The sequence below is a fragment of the Suillus bovinus genome (genome assembly GCF_016758785.1).
Source record: "Suillus bovinus strain UH-Sbo-P2 chromosome Unknown EDB93scaffold_82, whole genome shotgun sequence".
NCBI classification, from domain to species: Eukaryota; Fungi; Basidiomycota; class Agaricomycetes; order Boletales; family Suillaceae; genus Suillus; species Suillus bovinus.
In genome coordinates this window covers 3,836-20,529 of record NW_024542138.1, presented here as the reverse complement: position 1 = coordinate 20,529, position 16,694 = coordinate 3,836, and the positions used below count along the sequence as shown (strand labels likewise).

General features: G+C 47.3%; 4 protein-coding genes across 4 annotated transcripts; all 4 read right to left on the bottom strand.

Moving 5' to 3' along the window:
* Window positions 1–7: 7 nt before the first annotated feature.
* Window positions 8–1,366, bottom strand: EDB93DRAFT_1339974 (uncharacterized protein; the record flags this gene model as incomplete). Its single annotated transcript, XM_041455439.1, has 5 exons — window positions 1,312–1,366; window positions 1,093–1,252; window positions 344–381; window positions 220–276; window positions 8–174 (listed from the first exon to the last, which is right to left on the bottom strand). Coding segments are annotated over exons 1-5 (465 nt in total), but the record flags the coding sequence as incomplete, so codon positions are not given.
* Window positions 1,367–3,092: 1,726 nt separating this feature from the next.
* On the bottom strand, window positions 3,093–3,446 carry EDB93DRAFT_1093380 (uncharacterized protein; the record flags this gene model as incomplete). The annotated part of the gene is made up of 1 exon (XM_041446508.1): window positions 3,093–3,446. The coding sequence occupies one exon, from the start codon at window positions 3,444–3,446 to the stop codon at window positions 3,093–3,095; it is 354 nt and encodes a 117-aa protein (XP_041303055.1).
* Window positions 3,447–13,094: 9,648 nt separating this feature from the next.
* Window positions 13,095–13,454, bottom strand: EDB93DRAFT_1068221 (uncharacterized protein; the record flags this gene model as incomplete). Its single annotated transcript, XM_041444934.1, has 1 exon — window positions 13,095–13,454. A coding segment is annotated over one exon (360 nt), but the record flags the coding sequence as incomplete, so codon positions are not given.
* Window positions 13,455–13,681: 227 nt separating this feature from the next.
* Window positions 13,682–15,394, bottom strand: EDB93DRAFT_1254897 (uncharacterized protein; the record flags this gene model as incomplete). The annotated part of the gene is made up of 1 exon (XM_041453698.1): window positions 13,682–15,394. The coding sequence occupies one exon, from the start codon at window positions 15,392–15,394 to the stop codon at window positions 13,682–13,684; it is 1,713 nt and encodes a 570-aa protein (XP_041303053.1).
* Between the last annotated feature and the right edge of the window lie 1,300 nt (window positions 15,395–16,694).

The window sequence follows — 16,694 nt, the reverse complement described above, 5'->3', positions numbered from 1 at the left end:
GATGTTACATTTTAGGGTGCTATCCCAGACGATTTCGTCACCTTCCTCGCAGTAAACGTGTGGAGGACCTTGGCACCGATAAATGCATGAATCAGCAGAAGCTGCATTCACCCCGACCGCAGCGGCAAGGATGGCAAGGTAGTAAGTGAACTGGATCTTCATGACGTCTAGCAGCTTATATACATCAGTGATGGCCGTCATTGCCGGGAAATCGCTCACCGCACAATTTGATTGTGGTGTACGCAAAGGTGCTGATAGTGGCACGTCCAGGAAGAACTAAATGCAATAGATATGTCGCTCAAGTTGCTTTAGTCTTCAAGCTTCAAGTCTCATGATTACTCACGTAGACGGTGCGATTATCTTCAAGTTTGAACTTGGGATCTGTGATACTTGCCATTCAATTTATATCAACCGTGTGGCAGATCTGGTTCTGCCTAAAGGTACTCATACGTGGCAGCACCACGTCAGGGACAGCCAACATGTTGCTCATAGCGACTAGACGAAACGTTCACGTGGGGTATTTCAAGTTGGCCCGTTTCAGCAGCCAAAAATGACAGCAATGGCGTGGAACCAGCTGCGTCACATTCAGCTAAGTCTTCTTGAATCAAGATGAGTAGCTAATTCAATGTCTGTAAGCCACTTACACTGGTCACATATTTTTGTAACCCTGGTACGCATCTACTCGCTCCCACCCTAGCTCAAAGTCAAGGTGGTGCCATCATGGCTGAGACTCAAATATTTCCTCCTCTCATCCCCGATAACATGTTTCAAGATGCTACGGTCACATCCCGCTCTCGATATCGACAGGAAAGACCTCCAAGTTAGGTGGCAGGTAGTCCCAAGTGGCAGGAATTCAACAATTCAAGTCGAGCGCGAGTTGAATAGGTACCGTGCCCGTACGCTCGTTGCCTGATGGGCCCAGGTCATCCGCCAACGAAGAGAGATCGTAGTCGTTTAAGACGCCCGTCTTTCGGGTACCACATCAAGGTTCTAGGGCTAACACCACGATTATAGACCTCTTCTTTCCACAGAGTGAGGTGTCCTGCAGGCCATGTTAACGAAGAGCCTCATAACTGCATTCAAAATACGTACATAAAATACATTGGTGCCACAAATCGAAAAGCTGGTTGGCGTGGAGCTCTGTGATTGGGTTGAGCTTGCGGAATACGAGAATGTAGAGCACGCGACTCCCCGTAGTGGGTTTCAGAACATCGAGCGCTTCTCGGGTGGCGAACGTAGATGCGTGAACGTACTGTGTACAGTTGCGTGCCTCTTAGCGATTCCCAACCTTTTTCAGGATCTCCGGCTCACTAGTGCGATCCGCCTCTCCCCAAAATATCTTGGCCACCATCCCATCCTGAAAGTTCCCGTATTTCTCCACAAGTACCTCACTGGTGACAGGGACCACATTGGTGGCCCATCCGACACCGACCAAGCCGATGTTCTCACTGACGACTGAAGCTCCACGACTGTTTGGGGTGGACTCTAATTTACGATCACCTTCAACTGGTCCATTTGCGCGTGGCGGAGTAGATGATGTGCCAGTCCCTCCAGTAGGGGACATGACGGTAGGTGTTCAATGATAACACTGGCTGAGTGTGGTGAGCAGAACTACTGAGGTGGAAAAAAGTGAGGACAATAAAGACTAATACTTCCTCTTGCCCTTTATCCGGTCAACCAATGTGGCGCAAATAGAGTGAACCATCGATCAATCTGATATGTGAGATGTGGAGGTGGTTGTGAACTTACAGTTACTTAGTTACCTACTAGCCCTAGGGGGAGCTCAGAGTAGACCGCTTTTGCTGTTGATGCATGTGAGCACTAAGGGTTAGCATATGTTATATAAGCAGATAACCTACTACTAATATCGCCACTCGCGGCTAAACCCAGGTGCACCCAGGTGCACCCAACCGTCTTGGTGTGTACAGTATGTCTGCTCAAATGGCTCGAAACCAAGAATACCCCTTGATTTGGCGGAACAAGATATTTTACCGAAAACAACGCTGATGCGCTCAATCGTTGTGACCCTGTGTTTCCAAGCTCGCTGTTTTGAGATTGACTATTAAATCTTGCACCTGAGTGATTTTTTTTTTTTTTTTTTTTTGTATCCTTGTTTATTGTCCGGTGGGGCGATGCCCTATAGTAGATAATACCTACAGTATGTACCTGTTTCTAATTGCGCTATGTATTTGGATGACTTTGCTAATGGTCCCTGGCGGTTAGGCTAGGACTGGGACACCAACTGAAGGCGAGTGATGATGGGTGGGTCAAGCAATGTTCTGCTTGACACTGGTTCTGTCTTTGTTCATGTTGTGTTCTTGGGTGGGGTTACATCTCCGAAAACTTATTCCAGCCTTCTAGTTCGTGCGATGTAACGGAACAATATCAGGAAATTCTCACATTACTTTATTTGTCCTTAAACAGACTTAATACACTTGAGTGTCTTGTTGAAAGGTGGATCTACTTGTCCAACATTTCAACTTGAATATATTCAGAAAGGAAATGTTGAGGTATATTGATATATATGTTTTATTATGCTTCACACTAGAGAAATATGAAATATGCCAGGTAAATAATGTGAGAGAGAGCAAACAAGTTTTGAGATAAGTAGGTTAAGCTGATTAAGGAGATTAAGGAATGTGAGAATTTCCTGATGAATAGTTTAATGAAGTCGCGGTTGTTGAGGAGCATGTGAAGTTGACTTATGTTGGTGCCCGCTTCTTGGTGTAGTGCTGCTCGTTGATGTGCATATCTTGGACATGTGAGGAAGTGTTTGACATTTTCTTCGTGTTTGTTGCACTGCAGGCATCATGCAGTAGGAGATTTGGATATTCGGTGGAGGTATTTGTTGAGGGGGGCGTGACCTGTGTGGAGTTGAAACAGGAGGGAGCAGAGACGTCAAGAAAAGTCTTCAATAAGGTTGGTGAAATGATCTGATGGCGTGGAGGGGTCAATTGTGCATATTCTGTCATAATGTGGTGAGTCTCGCATTGTTGCTTTTGCTTCGTCTTTGATGAAGTCTTTGAATTTCTGTTTTGCGATGGCCTTGCTGCGGGGTAGAATGGCTGGCATGCGTGTTCGGGCCTTCCCTTTCAATGATCTTGGGAGATGGGCTGTCTCTGAGGCTTGGCCTGTATGTCTGCTGCTTTGTTTCCTGCTATGCCCTTGTGACCAGGGGTCCACCAAATTGTGAGCTTTTGTCTGTCCTCATTGGGTAGGAGGGATCTGAGGTTGTCTAGGAACTTGTCGACAAGATAGTGACCTGGTTGGGATTGGAATGTGCTTGTTGATCTGATTGCGGCCTGGTTGTCCACTCCTAGTGCCATGGTGCCTTTTCCTCCTGCCTCTCTCAACAACTCGACTGCTAGGATCACCCCCACTATTTCTGCTTCGTACACTGTGTGATCCTCTTCCTTTCCCAGGTAGAATTGTCTCTCGCTGAGCATAACTCCCCCTCTCATCAATACCGCTGTGCCTCCCACTCCCCCATCTATTGCTGACCCATCCGAGTACACCCTAAGATCTTCGCTCGCTTCCTCCTCCTCTCTTGCTGCATCTTTCTCCTTGCTTGCGATGCTGATAGCTACGTCTGGCTCCCATTTGGTGAAGTGTCTTACTGGTAGGATCTTCTCCGTTGTTGCTGGGTCCATCTTAAATTCATTGAAGAGTCTGTGCAGTGGGGAAGGGTGTCTCTTGTGGCCCTTGTAGTTCCTTTTCTTGCAGAAATTGGACGCCGCCATTATGTGCTTTGACAGCGGGTGGGATTCTGGAAGGGTGGACATTCTGAGAGTGGCTCTGTGGCACGTATAGCAGTAGGACCTGTTGGAAATGGAGAACATTAGCAGTGGCTGTCTAACATGTCAGATGCGGATGAACGAAGGCCCCCTGTTATGTTTAGTGTTGCCATTCTCTGGACGCGAGCCATCTGGGAGGCGAAACTCCTTACACCTCTTCCTCCTTTCTTGCCTCTTCCCTTTGATACCAGGTTTGTGCACCATATGTCCGCTGCGTATAACATCTTGGGGAGGACTACACATTTGTATAGTTGGTTCATGAGTCTTCCATGGATGCCTTTAGTCGGTTTGATCATGCGGTTGCATGCCATGACGTATTTGGTGCCTTTTGCCATGGTGTGAGCGGTGTAAGAACCGACGGGGCTCTCACTGCAAGTTCAAGAGGGGTGTGGAGACCAAGACGTGAATACGAATCTGAGATTAATATATGAGAGATAGACTGAAATGAATGAGTGCAAAACAAAGTGACTTGAATGAGTGGATTTTATTGCCTCAACAGTCGTGAATGTGCATGGCCATTATATACCTCAAATGCTAAGGGTCCTCGGGTATGAATGATTAGGTGAAAATGGGGGCAGAAGGGATGTGGTGTTGCGCCTGACAGGGTAAGGTAGAGCACAGAGACAGAGTAGGAAATATTAAGAGAGTGGCAATATGAATGATTATGTTTTTGATGGAATTGGGAATGGCGAACTGAGAATAGTGACAAAAGGCAGCTGAGGGTTGAGAGTGCCTGAGAATACAGAGTTGAGATCGTTGTTGGCGGCGTGCTGATGGTGGTCAAGGTAAGCGTTGAGACGGCTATCTCCGTCTTCAGATGATTGGTAATCCTTACACCTCCCCCCAACTACAGATATCAACCGTCCTCGGTTGATCCCTTCAACAAATCTATATGTCGAACGAGTCTGGTAGTCCTGCGATTGCGTCTCTGTCAATGAGCTGAGTGACTTTGAGCCTGGTTGGCGAGCGGGAATGGTAAGGAATGAGACGAAACACGGCAAATTTGAGCTTTGAAATCAAGCCGTCGACTTTGGCGAGATGATAAGCACCATTCATGTTTCGCGAGACAACAACCATGGGACCGAAGTAATGTGGTTTACACTTCACATTGGATGCAGGCTCAATCTTTTTGTTGAGGACTAGTACGAGCTCGCCAGGTTTGAAGCTTCGGTTAGTGATGGTGTTCGAAAAATGGTGCTCAAAGTCTTTGACGGAGGCGTAACAGCTCGCTAGGATGCATTCGTGAATGCGTGCAAGATCCTCATCTTGTTTGGCAAGTTGCCTGTGCTCAAACAGCAAGGAGCTTGTGAGTGGAGATGGAACTGGTGATTTCGGGCATAAGGAAGGTCGCTTCTGTGATGTCGAAGGGAAGTAATGGTTCAACGCCATGAGCCATGTAGAATGGTGTATGCCCTGTGGATTTATGAGTGGTGACACGATCAGCCCAGAATATGTGGGGCACAATGGCTGGCCATTGTGTGATGTCTCCATGACAGGCTTTAACAAGTGAGTCACTGAATTGTTCTATGTGAGCATCCAACAATACCATTTGCCTTCGAGTTGTAGGCCGAAATACGAATGTGACAGGATGTGATATTTCGTCACGAGCCAGTCGAGTGCAGCCACAAACGGTGTTCCATTGTCAGTAACAATTTCCTCAACTCCTCCCCAATGACACAACAACTCTTCAAAAATAAATGCCCCAAGAGTGCGACCAGTCTCCTTCCATAGCATTCGCCATTCAGGCCATGCTGTTAACGAGCAATGAGCTTGAACAATGTACGAGTATCCATGAGAAGTCAGCATATGCATAGAGTCAGTGTAAGCTTTTCGAAATAGAGGAGCCAGAATTGAGACAGTCGGAGGAAGGACAACTTTTTCAACGGAACGAAGTTGACATTGATGGCATGTTTTGAGATACCACAAGAGGTCGTGATCAAGAGTTGGCCACCAGAAACGGTCAGCAATAGTTCATCGAGTAGAGTAAAATCCTTTGTGACCGAGATTGTCGTGGGTTTCATGGAGAATTCAAGCACAATCGAGCTGGAAAATGATGAGTTGGTGACGTCCTGCAGAATCACAACACCAAAGTCGTTTGTTATGAACAAAAAATTGTGCAGCCCGTTTAAGAAAACGAGTGCAATTAGAGAGCTGCATACCCGAAGGCAGTGCAAGCATCTCGAGATAGTGTTGAATGGCCCAAAGGTCATTGTCACGCTGTTTGGAGTCTTCGTTGCATGGGAGTTCAAGGTCAGTGTTTGGGTCGGCTTCGGCGGAAACAAAAACCTGTGCCCTCGTCATCATCCCAAGACTTCCATTGCAAGAATCCAACACCATCCATATCCCATAGCTAAGCACCTCGTCTATCCACTCTTCGACCTCTTCTGAGTCTTCTTCGTCAAAGTCTTCATCTTCCAGTGCGCGACGACGACTGCGATAGGCCATCAGGCCCAGTGTGCTTGGATCCTGAAACATGTTTGAGTGTGAAGTTGAACAACAAGATTCCTGCGATCCATCGGTTTACGGCTGCGTTTGGTTGAATATCAGGATTGTTGAGCATGCCTTTAATGTACTTTGTGTCGACTTCAACAACAAAATTCTTGATCCAAATGATCCAGACCTTCGTGGCTTTGAGGGCGCGAAATAAGCCATAGAGTTCAATCTTCGCTTGAGAATAGCGTGATTCTTGGTCATTCCATGTAATAGAACCGAAGCGAGAGGGTCGTCAATGATTTTCATTGTCAAGCTGAAGTAAAATCCAGCTGCAAGCGATATGGGATGAGTCAACAGCAAGAATGACGGAATTAGGACTATGGTAGTCGATTGGTCAAATGGCAGGGGAATTGATGATAGCGTTTTTGAGGGTGTCCATGGCCATCTGTGTGTTTTCATCCCAAATGAAAGGTACCATATTGCGTGTGAGATTGGTAAGCGGTCATGCAATGAAGGCATAATTCTTTATCCAATTACGAATAGTACCTGCAGTGCCGAGAAATCCACGAACTTCGGAGCAAGTTGAGCAAGGAGGCCAATTCTGAATTTTGGCAACCTTTGAGTCATCTGGAATGCGTCCATCATAAGTGCAGTGCTGTCCAACAACAATAACCTCAGGCACGCAAATGAAAAGCTTCTTTGCCGATACTGTGGCTCCTGCATGCCTAAGATGGTGTAAAACTCTATTCACGTCTAAGCAGTGTTCCCAAACGAATCGCCAAATGCTGGAATTTTCAGGAATTGTTACAAACATGCCTGGGCTGTCTAAGAGTTCGTATCATGTGCGAGGGCCGAGAACATTGACATCATCTTGAAAGTTTGGGGCAATGTCGATTTCGTGCTGAAGAATGAATGCCACATCATTTTGAAAGACTGTGGGAGAATCTGTCCATTCCATAGGTAATGCTGTGAGCCGAAATGTGCCAAGGGGAGTTTGGAATGTGGTTAAATCACGAGATTCTTTGGCTAAGGCACGATGATCAAAGCCAACAAACAGGTCCATCATGGTATAAATTGAGCGTCTGGCTGATTGTTCTGCAAATAGCTCGACATAAGGAAGGGTGGCAGCATCTTTGACAGTGATGGAATTTAACGGCTGGAGGTTGTGGACGATACAGATTGAGCCATTCTTCTTCGCAACACAAAACCAACTTGATTGGTAAGAGCTGTTTGATGGTTCATAGATTCCTGATGCGATTTTCGACTTGATGAGGGCAGTGACTTCATTGTGGATTCCTGGTGGGATAGGTGGCTGATGGTGCACCCAGGGAGTGTGCTCTATGGTTGGAATAATAACCAGCAGAAAATAATTGTCGCGGAAGTGTCCTTTCTCCGTCTCATCCCACACTAGCACTAACTCATTGAGAGATAAAATGTGTGCCACTAATTTTCACTCCTCAGGCCATAGGAATGAGTTCTGAAATATGCTGAGGTCGTCAATGTGTTCCGTAGTGAGGCGAGAACTGGAAATAAAATCTGGGGGGTTCGGAGAAACTGCAGGAAGGGATATAAGGGGATCTTCGGGGAAACGAAGAACAATACGAGCATGTGCAGGCATGGTTGTAGCCACAGGCTTGACTCAATTGGCAACTTTCTTGTAAGCGAAGACTCGATGAATGGGGTCATAGTCAAAGGCTTCCTGTAACAAGCATTCAGCAAGAGGACTGGCTGTCATGTGCAAAACGGCAGGAGGAGGGAATGAAGTTGGTGATGAGCTACTGAAGGCTGCTGCTGTGAGCATGAGTGTGTCTAAATGTGGCGGAGGGCGAGGGAATGTAGTGCAGGTTCGAACTTGTGTGATGTCTGTGGGATCATGAACTGTGACATAAACCATCTCCAACGTCTCCGACTTCGATAATCGAACGAGACGCTGCCACGGTCGTCCTAAAAGCAAGTGATAAGGAGCATCCACTATGACATAAGCGTGTGCCCATGTTTTGATACTGTCAACATCAATTTCGAGCATCTCAAGACACCTGGACATGTCCTGTGAGCTTCCGTTTTCAGTCTGCATGCACATGCGGATATCCTTATTGATTGGGGCTTGAGTCTTCTTCCAAACATCCTCTCTAATGACAACGAGCTCCAAGCCTTCGTCAAGCAAGGCCATTTCCATGTGAATGCCGTTGATGGTGACCTTAAGCTTGCGAAGTGGTGTGGCATGCTCAATTCGAGGTGGCAAAATGGTGCTAGCAGCAGTAAGAATGGTGGCTGGTGACGAGGCTACTCAATGAGTTCGGCAATGCTCTACAGCTTCCCTACAAAGATCCGGACTAATTGTGAGAAGGTCAGCAATTGTGATATTAGGAACCAGAGTACTGAGCATGCTTTGGTAGATGCAAGAGGCTGCTTCTGGAGTGGCTGCTTTTGATTCATAGACATAGGCTGGAGCTTTCTTTAGGGGTGCGAGAGGAATATCTGAAGGCAAGATTTCGACGGACCAAGTTTGTTTGCGAGCATGGGAGCTGGATGACGAGCCAGCAGCCTCCTTTGACTTTTCCCGTGATGGTGCTGTATCTGCGCTATCAAGTACCGCGTTTTTTGCCTTTGAACAAGTGATGGCAAGAGTATTTGTGCCTGAGCCATTGTCCTCGACTGTCGTGACTGTGGCATGATTCTCCGCGATTTGAGTACACTGAAGGAAGTAGCTCTCGGATATGAAGGCACTGGAGGGAATGTTTGAGCCTGGGGACATGTGCGAAGATGGAGTTGACAATGCAATGGATTGGGTGTGCCTATCTACAGCTTGCTGCAGGTTCTCAATGCCTTGTCGTTGAATGTGCGAGCCATCCGGATTGAGAAGGAAGAGATTTTTGCGGATGATGCATTTTGTGCGAAGATATTCAGCAGCTGTGGGACAAACACAAAGATAGTGAGGCTGTCCACAGAATACACACTGTGCTGGGAGAAGAGGGGCACTGGAAGGTATTGGAGGAGCTGCTGACATGTTGTTGCAAAGTTGGCGGGTGCAAGGAGCAGCCCAAGCATTAGCAGCAGCAGGAGCAAGGCAAACAAGCCGAGTGTAACATGCTGAGTAATTGACATCTCCGATATCGAGACTGTGCATCTGCTGTGCGAGTGCATCAACCTCATCCATTGTTGACTTCTGTGCAGCGTGAATGGGTGCTTGAGGCTGCGTGAAGCGGACAGTCTTTGTTTGCACTTCTCGTGGAGCATCACGAGGCTCATTGTCATCATCTGAGTCATATGCTGGATGATCCTTCATTCGTCGGTTGCTCATAGCTGTGGGAGGAGCGTGGCAATCTCTAATGGACTGGATGCGAAGAGTAATGGGGTCATTGAACTCGGCATCAAAGGCTTCGTCAGAGAAAACATGACGACCTGCCTCTACAACCTTTTCAAAGTGTGCCGGCTCGTTTCGGTTGAAGTCCGGATCCTTGAGCTCGAGTCATTGAAGAATCTGACGATGAGCATGGACTGGTAACCCCTGCCAAAAGTACTTATCACAATCACGTCCTGAGATCTTGTTGTTGGTGACAAGCCAGACAGCGACAGCACGAAATTGACTATAGTACTGCATTAGCTCCTTCTCTGTATTGATGTCGCTGTCAGCTTGGTTAACGACAATGTGTTCGAGCTCGCGAACAGTATAGCGCTGCCCCTTGCTAGCACCTGGATACTGGCCTAGGATGCTCCTTTTGAAAGTGCTGTATTCGCGACTCTCGTAGCCCGTAAGTGTTATCCAAAAATGCTTGGTAGCGAGATCCACGTATCACACTAGACTCTTACACTTATCAGCACTGGATAGACTGTAAGTAGAGGTGAGATCCTCAAACATCTCGAAGAACTCCAACAGTTCTGATGTCTTGCCATTGAACAGCGGCGCTTTGCTAGAGTTAGGACTGGGCATGGCGCCTATGCCTTGGAGTACATGAGACATGGCTACCGTTGGCTGCGTCGTGACTCGAGCTCTGTTGTTGGTGAAGATGGCGGGTCTCAGAAAGAAGGGCTGGGGCTGCTGAAAGTTAAATGACAGCTGTGATAAGGGTGCGGTAGGATATGATGGTCTATGGTCAGTCTGGTGCAAATGGATTCTCATCATCAATGGCGTCGTCGTCGTCATCCGAGTCTACTCTATGACAGATTTGATAGGGAGCTGGGTTTGTCGGTGTTATGGGATCTTGTTGAGGGATGGAGCCTGAGGGGCCGATGGCGCGATGGTTGCCAATGTGAGTCAGCGTGGATATGGAGTGCGCTATGGTAGGTCAAGGATCTGAAACACACCCCTTGCGGTGGGCTCCAATATGTAAGAACCGACGGGGCTCTCACTGCAAGTTCAAGAGGGGTGTGGAGACCAAGACGTGAATACGAATCTGAGATTAATATATGAGAGATAGACTGAAATGAATGAGTGCAAAACGAAGTGACTTGAATGAGTGGATTTTATTGCCTCAACAGTCGTGAATGTGCATGGCCATTATATACCTCAAATACTAAGGGTCCTCGGATATGAATGATCAGGTGAAAATGGGGGCAGAAGGGATGTGGTGTTGCGCCTGACAGGGTAAGGTAGAGCACAGAGACAGAGTAGGAAATATTAAGAGAGTGGCAATATGAATGATTATGTTTTTGATGGAATTGGGAACGGTGAACTGAGAATAGTGACAAAAGGCAGCTGAGGGTTGAGAGTGCCTGAGAATACAGAGTTGAGATCGTTGTTGGCGGCATGCTGATGGTGGTCAAGGTAAGTGTTGAGATGGCTATCTCCGTCTTCAGATGATTGGTAATCCTTACAGCGGCGTGTTCCTTGAAGTTGAGGTCTTGATCTATGATTACTCCTAGGAACTTGTGGGACTTTGATGGGTGGATGGTGTGTCCTTGGATGACTATGGGTTGGGGGGGGGAGGGGGGGGGAGACAGTCTTGCGGAGGTCGTTTTCATCTGGTATGTGTTGCTTGGTCAGGAAGATGAGTGCGGTTTTATCTAGCTCAAACTCAGTGTGGTGTGTTCTGCTCCATTCGAGAGTGCCGTTTTCCTTTTCCATCATGTGGGTGAGCTTGCCATGTGCTTCATCGTACATTTTTCTGTTTGCTGCCAGAGCGACATCGTCGAGGAAACCTAAGCTGAGCTCTCCACTGCGGGTCTGTGTGTTAGCTACTCTTAGTACGTCTGAGTTGTAGAATATGAAGCCTAGCGGTGATAGTGGGCATCCCTGGTCGACATCTCCTCGAACATTGAATGGGTCAGATTGAAAGTCGTCAAAGACGAGGCGTGTGTTGCAGCCGTTAAGTCGTCTGTCGTACCATTCTGTGTATTCCTTTGGGATGCCCGCTGTCCATAGGTTGTGGAGTAGTCTGCTCACGACCACGCTCGGGAATGTGGCCTTGACATCTAGGAAGAGCATGGAGACGAATTTGTTCTTGGAGGCCCAGGAGTCTGTGATGAACTTGGCTGAACAGGTGTAGCGAGTCTGAGGTGGATTGGCCTGGTCTGCCTCCAAAATGGGTGGAAGGGAGTAGGTTGTGTTGTTCTGAAATGAATGTCAGATCATCGGCTACACAAGATGAAAGGATCTTAGCCATGGTGTCGAGTAGCGTTATTGGTCGGTACACTTTTGGAGTGCTGTAGTCTGGCTGGCCGGGTTTCCTCAGAATGATTGTTGTAGATTGCTTCCATCTGTCTGGGTAGATGCCTAGTGAAAAGGTTGCTCGGAAGATTGGTGCCATGTACGGTACTGATAGGTGCGCGTTCTTTGTGAAAACTACATTACTTATGGCATTCGGTCCTGGTGCCTTGTATGGGGAGAGGCGCTTGATTGCTCTGTGGACTTGCTGGTTTGTGATCGGGGAGAACTCGCACACTGGAGGGGGGTATTTGTAGTCTGGGTCTAGATAATCGTTAGCTGGTGGGGGGCGGAAAAATACCTCATAGAGCAATTCGCTCTTCCTTGCGTTGTCTTGCGTCATGTTTCCTGGGTTGGCTGTTGGATCCTGAAGTGTCTTGATGCAGGTGTGTATTTGGTCTATTGAGTTGCTTGCTGCATATCTGTGAAAGGACCACATGTCCATTAGTGTTAGCGATTTGAGCCATTCTGTCCAGTGTTCCTCCTTTGCTTTTCTCATACTTTCCAAGAATTTGTTCCTAGCTACTCTGTATTCCTCGTGTATCGGGTCCTGTCGTCTTGCAAGTTTGGCGTGAGATTTGTGTGCCAATTTGTGTACAGCTTTGCGTTCCTTGTCTAAGGTTTTGGACCACCAGCGCTTTGAGTATGGGGACGGTTGTGATTTTGGTACACATTTTGTGGCCATTTCTTCTATGGCGTTGGTGAGGTCGGCGAAAGCTTTGTTGAATTAGTCGGCATGGGTTGCGACTGAGGCGTGTGGCTAGTTTGTCTTCGAATTCTTCCCAGTTGACTTGATGGTAGTTGTATCTGGGGATAGGCGGTGAGCATTCTGGTCAGAGGTCAAATATACTAACTACTGGGAGGTGGTCCGTTACGACTGGTCAGAGGTGATATTCTACCTTGCAGCTTATGATGTTGTTCGCGAGTCCTGGGGTGCAGAAGACATTGTCTGGTCGGGTGAGGTTTTTGGTGTTCGAGGCTTCTAAGGTGGCTATCGCTGGTGGGAGTATCTGTACAAGGTTATATATAGATATTAGATTTATTAACAGGCCCACCGCATCTAGGTTGGCTGCAGTGAATAAGTGGCCATTATGAGGCATCTCCCACATGGGGTGGTGGTGATTGAAGTCACCTAACCATATTATATGTTCTGTTGTGTATTGTTGTCCGCCTTGAGCGGTTCTGTGCGTATTGTGTTCTGTGGCCATGTGCCTTTCAAGAAAGTGTATTGTGCGATCACTGTCGCATGGATTATATATGTTGTATATATGCACCTTTCCGAATGGGCCTGTGAGTTTGAGAGCCATTACATTCGGTGATTTAATTGGTACAATGTGCCAGTTGTTTTTCGAGAGACACTTATTTATGAGGATGATTACTTGGGTGTGGTCGGGTGTATTGTTGTGATCCGTGGGGTATATTATGTCCCAGTAAGCTCTGAGGTTTGATGTGTTAGCTAGGTTGACAGGGTTTAGAAAAGGTTCTTGGATGCATGCTATGTTGTATTTGTTAGCATTGAGGTTCCTTAACATGTGCTCCCAGGCATGAGATGACTTTCGAAGGTTTTGTTGCCAGATTCTGAGGTCGTCCCACAGTGCGTTGTTGTTAGGGTTGTCCGTCATTAGTTCCATCCTGTGGTAAGTGCTGATCTGTCTGGGATTAGTATGTCTTCGATTGGCAGTGGCGTTGGTGACCAGTATCTTGAGGAGCCCTTGTCAGATGGGGTTGGGGATGAGAAGGTGTTGCGGGTGTCGTGAGGTTGTTGTTGTTGCTGTGTTTTCTGGGTGAGGTTTGGCCAGTTGTCGGTGAGTCAAGTTTGCATTTGAGTCTTGGGTCCCAGCGGTATGTTGTTGGGGTTTCTGAGGTGTGAAGGAGGGTTGTTGCGGTGGTCGGTGTCTACTGTGCATCTTTCTTGTCGGTTTCGTTGAGGTGGGGGATATCTGGTGTTCTGCTGTGTGGGAGGAGTTTCATTAGTAAAGTTTGGGGGAGGAGCGTCTTCCCAGTTTGAGTAGGCTTCAGGGAGTGTTTCCCAGGTTAGTGGGTCTTCGGTGGGGAAGTAAATATACTTATTCTCCGCGTTTCTGTCCTTGTGAGCCTCCCATTTCTTGACGAAGGTTGGACAGTCCCTGCTCCATGTGGCATGTCCATGTTCTTTGCAATTAATGCAATAGTACAGTGTTGGATCTGTGACTGAACAGGTGTTGGTGCAGTGGTCCTCTCCGCATGTTCCGCAGGTGTCTTTTTCTTGTTGGCAGTCTGTTGCTAGGTGGTTGCCGTCAAAAGAGTGGCATCTTAGACATCTGGTCGGTTCCAGGAGTAGTTTATGTCCATAAACTTTCTTTCCATCGACTGACAGGCTGAATCTGATTGCTTGGTTAGCTCCTACCTTTGTGGTGAAAGTGATGGCGATGTGGGCTGTTTGTTGGTTGGGATTGCGGTGTTCTATTGGTTTGATGTACCTGGCTTTGGTTATGGTGTGCTGTGGGAGGCCGGCCTTTTTCTCTATGTCCACTAAAGCTGCTGGGTTGTTGGGGACGAATGAGATTGGTACGTTTTCCATTAGAATGTGGAAGGATCTGTCTTTGATTGTTACGTTAGTACCATAGAATTCTAGAAAGTTACTCTTGTTGGCGGGGGTGTTGAACCATTCAGCTGACTCCTTGGTGTTGAGTTCGTGGAGAATTCCTCCATGCGGGAGCCTTCTTGCTGAAACAAAGGAGAGGTCTTGTGGGTATTTGATGTTCTGTTGAGTCATTAGTTCTAGGGCCATGGACGCCTTTGTGACCAGCTGGGACTCCGTTAGGTCTCTGAGAGAATTGGGGGACAGGAGGGATCTTCTGTCGATGAGTATTTGACGTGTTTGAGCTTCATTGCGGGCAAGAATTTTGGTCAGTTGAGCAGGAGTTCCTGCTTTGATCGCATCTGCATAAGTTCTAGGTCCTTCAGACCCTCTGAGCTCTGTTTGCAGCCTTGATTGTTGGTTAGTCTTTTGGATCGCTGATTCTAGTGCTTTCTCTATTCCTTCTGGGGACATATTCATTTGATTGTGTACCTCTTTTACCGTTTCTTCCATGGTTGTCTTCTGCATTTCTACGAGTTGTGTTAGTGCCTTGACGTTGTTTTCTAGTTTTTCAATTGGGTTTTTGATTAGTGAGTCGACTTTGGTTAGTATGTTGTTTATGCCACAGGTTTGGCTGTCCTCGTGGAGGATGAATGCAAAGGACCGTAGTATTTCTGTGAGGGTGGCTCCTGTGTTAGGGGTCAAGCTCAGTTCAAATAGGGCTGCCGTGATCTCTTTGAGTGCATTTCCTGCTACTGGGATGGTGAGGCCATGGGTGGTGAGGAGTTTTCTTGCTGTTGCAGTGCTGTTGATGTCAGTTTGAGTCCCGGTGCCTATAGCGTGGTCTTCCAGGCTCTTACTGAACGACAGCAAAGGTTTACTGGCTGTTGTTTTCCAGCTTGTTCTGGTTGTGATGCCCATGGGAGCCGTTGGAGTCGGGCTGGGGGCACCGCTTGGGGCCATTGGTGCTGCTTGGCTGGTGGCAGGTGCCTATAATCTAGGTGATATTAGTTAATGGGTAATGGTAGAGGATAGCTGAAGGTTTGGTGGCGCCTTGAGGCGTTGAGTGCGCTGTGAGGCGCAGTGTTGGAATTTGAGTTCCGGGGTCCTTTTTGGGGTGCCACTTGGTACGGGTCCAAGAAGCGATCCACCTGAGTGATACATATTACATACTATCACTTACTACACCTCCGTGATGGTCCACTATTTCGTGATTTTTGTCTACAGCACTCAATTTCAAAGTCATTACTTAGCTACTTCACTGAGTATACTCTACACACTATACTAGCATATTCCAAGTGAAACGAAATAAATCTGCTGAGAAATGGTGGAGATCGTGTTTTTAGCGTGACAGCAGCAAAAATCACAGATTGGTGTCACCTGCTATGGCTGCCAACGTCAGACATTAAATTTAACAGCACGTTTCATTGCAGCTGCAATCCAGAGACGACCTCATCACTATTGCCAGCGCTCTTTCGCTACCCAGAGATGGGACAATGATGGAACTGACAGGACGAATTAGAGATTATCTTGCAGGAAATCCTGAGTGCGCCAGTCAGCCAAGATTTGTGGGACTTCTTGGGGGCAAATGAGCGAGTGCCGTCAGTAGTAGTTACAGCGTCGGCAGCTTCAAATTCGAGTCAACCACGCGCTCAACCCCACATTCAAGTCACAGACTTGACAATCCACCTAGTGCTAGTATGTATCAATACCTACATCAACACACTACATTCCCGAGCCCTCAGCATCATTTTACACAGTGTTAAAAAAAATTCATTTAATGATTCTATATACTAATTCTCCGTACGTACTGTAGCTCACAGACTTACTAGTAGCGTCCCTAATCAGTTGCTCACGAACTTCTTAACATCTGCCGAACGGACTGTGAATTCGGTGGGTGTGACTGGCTGTTACTATTCATGACATGAGTGTGACTCACGAAAACAATGGACCGTCACGGAGGTGTAGTAAGTGATAGTACACAATCGCGAAGGTCTAAAGCGTGCGCATGCCTTCAGAGGACGCAAATGCCATCGAATGCTTTGATAAGTAACCAGATAAACGTAAAAAGCATCATCTGTACAAACTCGATGGCTACTAAGAGTCTAACTAACTATTCATTGACGCAGCAGATGTTGCATCCTAGGGTGCTATCCCAGGCGACGTGGTAACCTTCTTGACAGTACATGGGTTCTATAGGAGCCGCTTGGCACTGATAAATGCATGAACCAGTAGGAGCAGCTGCATTCACCCCGATGGCAGC